General features: G+C 36.8%; 1 protein-coding gene across 6 annotated transcripts in view; it reads left to right on the top strand.

The window, feature by feature from the left end:
- Positions 1-8,234, top strand: part of MGLL (monoglyceride lipase) — a 191,618-nt gene extending 183,384 nt beyond the window's left edge. For all 6 annotated transcript variants that reach the window (XM_034431512.3, XM_034431511.3, XM_034431518.3 and 3 more), the window contains exons 7-8: positions 607-822; positions 3,141-8,234. In XM_034431512.3, coding sequence (XP_034287403.2) covers positions 607-822; positions 3,141-3,275 — 351 coding nt within the window. In that variant the 3' untranslated portion in view covers positions 3,276-8,234. The remainder of the gene's footprint in view (positions 1-606; positions 823-3,140) is intronic.
- Positions 8,235-8,538: the final 304 nt, after the last annotated feature.

Raw genomic sequence — 8,538 nt, forward strand, 5'->3', positions numbered from 1 at the left:
CCCTTTCTTTCTTTCTCCCTTGCCCCTTCCCTGACCACGTGTGTGCAAAATAAAATCCTTCTAAACAAGGGGTGTCAAACTCGCAGTGGGCCAGATGTGTCGCACACTGGCCACACCCACCCCTGTTTTAACAGGGGGGAAAGCCGCAATATGTCACGTGACAACAACGTGACAACGTGAGTTTGACACCCCTGTTCTAAACCAAATGTCTTCCCTTCCTCATCAGTTCTGGGAGTTAAAGTCAACAAGTCATAAAAGGGCCATAGTTCCCCACCCCTGATCTAAAGAGTTAGATTCCCTTCTGCCATTTACCAGTGGGCACTCGTCTTTTGGCCATTCGTAGTAGTCTCTGTACTGTGAATTGCTTGGACATAGTTCTTTGTCAGACATTGACATACATTTGAAATAAGATTAAAAATTAAGTTTCAAATCTGAACTCAAAGGGGAAGGGCATTTATTTTCAATCTAATCAAATGTGAAAGGGTATGTGACTATTAAAATGTATCCTCTTTAAAAATATTTCTTCCAAAATGGCAGAAAAAGTGTTTATCAGAAGTTGATTATTTGCTGGCTAAAATGTCTGACATGTCATTTTACTCCCAACAGGTTGAAAATTACCGTTCAGACCCCCTGGTCTATCATGGCGGCATGAAAGTCTCCTTTGTCATTCAGCTACTGAATGCTATTGCCAAAATCGAACGCTCTCTCCCTAAACTGTTTCTCCCCATCTTGGTGTTTCATGGTTCACCGGACAAACTCTGTGACATCAGAGGGTCTTACTTGTTGATGGATACGGCCCCAAGTCAGGATAAAACATTCAAGGTTAATTTATTTAATTTTTGCAAGATCAAACAAGTATTGTTTCTAAAGTTGTGTTCTGTTCAATGATTCAGATGTATTGTCTAAGCAGATATTTTACAAAATTATCTAGACCTAGGCATGATTTAGTTTTTCAGGTACTGAGAAGGCTCGGATGAAATAAATTTTGGGATGATATTCAAGTAAAACTTTCAATTTCTTCCATTCACCATAATTCAAAGCCCATTTACTAACTAAGAGATTGATTAATCCCATTGCTTTTAGCAGGACTTAAACATGAGATACATTCACTCAAAAATAGCAAGTACAATGGCTGTTTATAAAAATCTCACTTCTATAAAAATGCCCAGAAGAATACATAAAAGAAGCAAGTTGCATTTCAGGAGATAGAATGAATCAGTTTTCGTTAGCACATAATTTTTAAATCAGAAATAGATATAAGAATCCTCCAAAACTGCACATGGAAATAGCATAGAACAACAGCATCAAAAAAGGATTATTTAAAATGCATGATCCATCCCCTTGGCTATTTCAAATTTGTGTATTGCCAATAGACAAATACCGTATTTTTCAGAGTATAAGACGTACCTTTTTCCCCAAAAAAAGAGGGTGAAAATCTGGGTGCATTTTATACTCCGAATGTAGCCCCACCCAGCTTCTCAAACAGAGGTTTCCAAGGCTGAAAAAAGCATCAGAAAAGAAGCTTCAGAAAAGAAGCCCCCAAACAGAGCTTCAGAGGCTTTTTTTCAGAAGCTCTGTTTCGGAGGCTTTCAGAGACAGGAAAAAAAGTTCTTTCTGAAACAGAGTTTCAGAAGTTCAGAGGCAAAAAAAAAAGCAAGGCACAGAGCTCACAACCAAGGAACCTGTTGCTAAAATTCACCTCTGGGAACAGCTGGGGTATTCCGGAAAGCCGATCCATCTGCCAATCAGCTTTTTTCTTATTTTCCTCCCCAAAAACTAAGGTGCGTCTTATACTCCAAAAAATACGGTAACCGGTTGTTTAAAATGGTATAAATTTTCCTACTAGAAGAACTCCAAAGTCCCTTCCAACTCCCTTGTTCTCTTCTCTGTTAAAGACTGTTAAATCCAGTCTCTACTGCAGCAACTGGACACATTGAAAACATCACAGTGAATATATTTAGGAATTTTCCTTAGGATTTCTCTTGTGTATACTGTAAATTCTGAAACATGATTAGAAGTTCCTCATGCCATCCTTTACTATTTATAAGAAGTATTTATAAATTTGAGTTGGTGGAACAATGTACATTTTAAAGACAGTATTATTACTTGACAGTAGATGTTTATGGATGAGATGACTGAATTCTAACATAACAGATGACATGTAAATTAAAAAATGGTGCATTCTTTACTTAATATTAGAGATTAGCAAAAGATAGTTTCTACTTGAAATTTGCGAATAAAAAGAGATTATATAAGAAGACAGGGTGATGAGTGTAACTAAGTATATAAAAAATATTAAATGTATTGTGTAGATAAGGAACAGATTAGATTATTTTTCATAGAGTCACTGGGCATAGAGGGTTATTGTGAGTATACTGAGTAAATGGGCATTCAGACAGGAAATTCCAAATCAGAAGAGAAAATAATGGAGGTATTAGGAAAAAAACCACATTGTGGCTGGAGATAAATAAAGGCACAGGACTAAAACAGATGGAAAGAATGAAAAAGTGTTGTAGATGTAACATTTTAAAAGTTGATTATCTTTTTCTTGGTGTCATACATAAGAGGAAGAATATACAGAGCAGGCAAAATAGGACATGAAATACTTAATGGTATTTCAATGAATAAAAATATTTCAATAACACTTGATTAATCAGATATTTGAGATGTTTACCAGCAAATGTCTTCTAGCAAATGAGCAGGATTTTCTAAGCTGTTGCTAAAGTTTTATAAATATAAACATAAATATGTATGAAAGGAGCAATCTTCAGTGAAATTCCTGCATCTATGCCCCAATGTGTTTAACTCATGGACACTAAAAGTATTGGAATGGAGAAAGTGTCTCTGTTAGTGCTGCTTAGCAATGTTATACAACACATCTGAGCATTAAGGGAAAGTATGTGATTAAAATATTCTAAGGTACTAACCACCTTCCTAATAAGCAAAAATTTACAAATACAAAACTCAAGATTGCTCACTAATTAAAGATAATACTTCAAAAATTGGGTTAATTAAATAGCTATAGGACAAGATGTGGCCAGATTTGCAAATTAAAATGGCACAAAAGGCATATATTAGAAGAATGGTCTATCAGAAGTAATTTGCAATGTGCCTTCAACTTCCTTTCTTGCATTCTGCAGGTATATGACGAAGCCTTCCATGCTCTCCACAAAGAGCTTCCTGATGTGACTACTTCTGTTTTTAAAGAAATAGAAACATGGATTGGCCAGAGAGCAGCTGAGGAAGCCCACCAATCTAAGCAAAAGCCACTCTGAAACCCTATGTCTGGTGGTTGGGGTATACTGGGAAGGGAAGTTCTTTTTCTTTTAACAGCCTCTCTTTGAGGGGAAAGGTCTTATAGGGGCTCCTGAATTAACTTATTTTTTTACAAGAAATTGCTGTGTAACCCGGCGTGGGATGGGAGGAGAATGCCATGCTCCATTTAAAGCCCTTACTCTACAGAGGAAAGAGCTAGCAAAGACATTAGTATGGATATCCCAGCTGGAAGTGCCATTGTATTAAAGGACTTTGTCCAGTCTTTCACCAAACCTAGTTTTTGGTTTTCCCAAGGAGTTCCTGAGGTGCTGAGGTAATTTTTTATATTGCAATAATTTTTGGAATGTTTCAAAGTTTGGCATCTTCCACAGCATTCTATTTTTACTCTTGCCAGATTTTAATTCTTCCCTCCTGTTCTTTGAAATTTTTCAAGCCTTCTAATAGGACAAGTCTATGACAGACAGAGATAGGACTAGGAGGCTGAGGAATTCAGAACATGTCACAACATTCTAATATGTATTCCAGTTAATCTGGCCAAAGGATTTCTCCCCATACAAACCCCAATAGCCCTTGAAAGAAGAGACCATTTGATAATAGAAATGGCACAGTTTTGCACTTTGAAAGGGTGTAGTTTGTACTCAGACCATTAACGTTTAGCCCCAGAGTTGATACCATGGAGAAATGAGAGTTTGTAAAATAATGTATCTAGAAGACTTAAAAGCATTGAAAATATGCTGCTGCTTCCAGAAGCCAAATCATTTTTCAGTGCAAGAAATGTAAATACTCGGGCTGCTTTTTTGTTACCTGTGCTACAGATAACTTAAAAGTATAAAACTGAAAGTTATATTTAAGAGAGAAATAATAAAAAAATAATATATAAAGTTTCTGTAGGTTTTCAAAGATATCTTAAGGAGGAGTGAAGGAGTACAATATGGAATAGATGCCAAGGCTGCCATTCCTTTGCCTAATAGCTTTTATGCCTGAGAACTGCCTTGTTATATATAGAAGGCCATTCATTGCCACTTGAAGGTTAGGAAATAATTCCTTTGTTCTCAAATTCCTGCTCCTACTCTGACTTAGAAGTTGGCGAGCCATTAGTGACTCTTGGAAGGCAAGGAAACCAAAGAGAAAGAAGAAAGAGTGGGCCTAACATAACTGTGCTGCAAGAATCCAAATAGATACAGATAATTCTAACTCTCTACTGCCATCTAGAAGCTATTTGAACTTTTGCAGCAAGAAAATAGTAGGTAGGCTGAAAAAAAGGGCTATTTCAGCAGCCACAGGCAAAATTCCAAATAGCACTTAATCAGCAGAGAAGGTTACTGCTGAAAATTGTTGTGGAAAGCCAATTATTATATAGGATATACAGTGAAAAGAGTAAGATGTGCATGAAGGAATTTAATTAGGGCTTCTAGATCTTGGCAACCTTTAAAAGGCTGCAGAGAGAGAGAGAGAGTTTTCTGAATCTCTTTGCTTCCATCTACTGGTCATTTAGAGTTTTGCAACCTAGACATAAAGGTTTGGTGCACTTATGAATGGGACAAGGCAGCTGTGCACTCTCAATTTTATCTGATGTTGAGGTTTCAGCCTTAATTGTGACTAACTACTTAATTAATGCATAACAGCAACACTAGAAAACATGAGGGAGCTGCCCATTGTAATCAAATATTTGCTATGCAGCAAGTGGCATTTTCATGAGTTTTTTTGGTGGAAGAAATTCTATATTATCTCTTGTAAAATAGTCTTTTCTTATCATCCATTTTTTAAATTGTAATTCCCTACACTTTTATTCATGAGAGGATTCAGTACAATTTACAGGCTACTTCTAAATCTGAATTTCCTGTGTAGAAAGCCTGATGTTCTACAGAACTAGGCAGCTATTTTTCCCCAAGAAGCAGTAATCCCATTTGCAACCATCAGGCATGTATTCTCATAATTTTGTTGCCTGCATGTGCTTTCTGTGTAGGAAAGATGTAATATTTGAAGTCTCCTTCAAATATTCCAGTTGATGTGGCCAGTGTGAATTGGAAAGGAAAATATGGCCTAATAGATGCTAGGATACAACATTAGTAAAAACATGAGATTTCCATAGTTCTTAATTACCAAAATTAGGATGGATGAGATGAGAAGCTGAAGGAGAGAGAATGGTTTACTTTCCAATATAACAAAGCTTTAATATCTGGTTATTTGGATGCAATTGTTACTCATCCTAGAAATCAAGTAAGTGGCTGATTCATAAGTGCAGATTCATTAATTAATTAGAACATCAGAGCTCGGTAGGTAGTAGAGATGCTAATATCGCTAGTAAGTAACCCAAAGTCGGGGGGGAGGGGGAATCTGCTTTCTAACTGGTGCTTCAATTTTTAATAAGATCTTTCTGAGGCATTGCAGAAAAAATACTACACACAGTCCTGAAAATAAGGTGTCTTTCTGGAAACCAGCTCTTACACTAAAGACGATACCAATGGTGCAGTTTCGCAATTCTTAGAATGTACTGTCTGGCTAATCTTCCAGTTTGGAAATGGGAGAATCACACAGTATCATTATTAGAGGTTTTTAACTGAGCCCATGTAAAACAGAGTTGCGCAGATTAAAACAGTTTGACATTCCACCTTGAAAAATAATTTTGTATTTTCATGGGCAGCTCCAAATCTATTTTTTAAGAATAGTAGTTGGGATGAAAAAATGCAAATGACTATTAGATGGCAGCAAAATAATAACAGCTTTTTGCTGTTGTATAGTGATCATTTTGCATTTCTGCAATCCAGATATGTTTTAATAGGTTCTATTCCTTCCTCTAGTAAAAATGCAAGTACTAGATGCTTAATAGGGCTTGCAGAGATCTGGAGTTGATGGGTAAAATTTGGAGCACGTGATGGTGTCATGCGCTGAATCACATTTTGCCTTTCACATATGGCTCTCTACACAGCCGTAATTCCAGATATAAGAATCTGCAAACAAAGCTTGGTAGGAATAACAGTTGCCTGCTTTGTGCCTCTGTGTGCAAATCATTAAGGTGCCTAAAGTGACAAGCCTAAATTAATTTTTGGTAGCATGGATTTTATGGATCATTCCATAGCACAAAAGAAAGATCCTGCCCACCACAAATGGGAAGCTACTGTAACTTGAGATGTCCTTTTCCCATTCCGTGAGCAGGACTGAGGATGACCAAAAGTGTCTCTTCAGGGTGTGTGTGTGGGGGGGGGGGGAGGATAGGCCTTAAAAAAGGGGGAGACTTGCTATACTATGGAGCTAGCAAGAGGTGTATAGATATGAAAACAAGGATTCAAGGCAATCATCATAGAAATTATTCCAAAGATGTACAATTTAGTTTAAGTCTTAACCTGTCCAAGTATATTGGGATTTCAGCTATGGTGAAATATATCTAGACCAGGACTACTTGTTCTGGACCGCAAACATTTAAAAACGGAAACACCTATACATAAGGCAAGATATGACTTTACTGGTTCCTTCTTACAGTCAGAAGTTTGAAGATCAGTGCCTTTGAATAACTTTGTTGAGGGAGTATCTGCTGCAACTCCTGAGTTCTGAAGCAATATAGAAAGAAGAATTAGAAATTATATTCAGCTTTCAGCAGAGTTGTGTGGACTAGAGGGATAGGTTTGAAATAAGAGTCTGAATCATAAGGAAAGTGGGAATTACCTTTCAGTTATTTTAGAAGAGACATATTTGTTGGGGCAGTCAGAATACTGTCCATTGTCCCAGAGTCCCTAATCCTGTAGGCTTCTTCGGCTTTTCTCTCCCAAGAAGCTTGGGAAAGAGCAATTGATTTTTGCCAAGTTAGATCTTACCCCTACTGTATGTGAAATCTTACAGTTTTACTTTAAAAAAAAAAAAAACTTAAATAATTACAATTTCTTAAGATTGAATGTAAAAGTGGCATTTGTTTGAAAATTAAGTTCAGGTTCTTATGTAAAACTGCAGCTTTTTCAGCTGAAGTTAAACTTACTAATTATAAGCTAGTTTAAATAAGGAATTGGAGAATTTGCTATGGAAAGGTGATAATAGACTTTTAACTTGGGGAGTGGCTGGTAGGTTGCCTCCCTAAATATTCCTTGCCACCCTTCTTGGCATATATTCAATAAGTTTTCTGTCTTTCTTTCTTTCCTCCCCCCTTCCCATCCTTTCAAGGCAGTTCTGAACAGAACCAGAGGTGGCTATGTTAAGACTTACACGGGACCAAAAGAAAAACATACTTTAAATCTGCTTTAAAGCAGCTGAAGCAATCTGATACTGTCCTGATTTAGAGCTGCACAATTTCTGTTCTACCAAATGGTAGTATAGCCCATAAAGTGCTTGACATATTTTATATTTCTACAGTCCTGTAAATCTATAAGTCTCTTTGATGGACCTTTATACATAGAGACAGGTGAATTGAATTTGGATAGGTAGGGTATAAATTCTATAGGCTGAATCTACTGTAAAATCTACTTGCACTGGAAACAAAAGAGGTTAACAGAAGCAGCTAGAGAGCTGTATGTTTGAATGCAGACAGAGTCTGAAGACAAGGTTAGAATTGTATCAGCTCCAAATCACTGCTGATACATCAACAGTTTCCCCTTGAGAGCATAATTCCTCTGACAGCAATAGTTGTGTGTAACTAATGTATATCACTACTATATGCAACAAATGTGGCATGACAATTTACCTATTCATAACATGTCTGGAACCATGTTTTATAATGAGCCTGCTCTTTTTATATTAGTCACACTATCACTTTGATGACATGACCTTATCAAGATACTTATTTTTCCAAGTAGTTTCTGATTACTGTTTCTTCTTGTTTTGTTTCTGTGCTCCAGTTTATTCAGTACTATACACTCATATATATACACACATTTGAAATACTTGTACTTAAAGCAAGGGTATGTATAACTTAGATACTTTTGAGGAAAAAAAATATATGAAGATTAATAATAAAAGATAAGTTTTCTGAATATGGCTTATTTGATATTATTTCTATTCATTTAGTTACTGTCATTGGCATCCTTCAGTCTCAAAGGACTATGGTATCGTGCTCTGGAAAGAGGTCCTAAAACAGCATCTAATGTGACTAAAAAGGTCAATTTGAGAGTGGCAATCCCTTCCACACTGAGGGCAGATACATTCTGTCCCCTGCCCAGCCCCCAGATTTTACTGGTTCCGGGTCTGCCTCTTTGCCTCAGCCTGCCATACAAGTGTCTCTTCGAATTGGAGAAGACCATGCTGCATCTTTAGCCTCCAAGCTGAACCATTGGAGGT

Source organism: Pantherophis guttatus, chromosome 2, assembly GCF_059756535.1.
Source record: "Pantherophis guttatus breed Tessera chromosome 2, ASM5975653v1, whole genome shotgun sequence".
In the NCBI taxonomy this organism is placed as follows: domain Eukaryota; kingdom Metazoa; phylum Chordata; class Lepidosauria; order Squamata; family Colubridae; genus Pantherophis; species Pantherophis guttatus.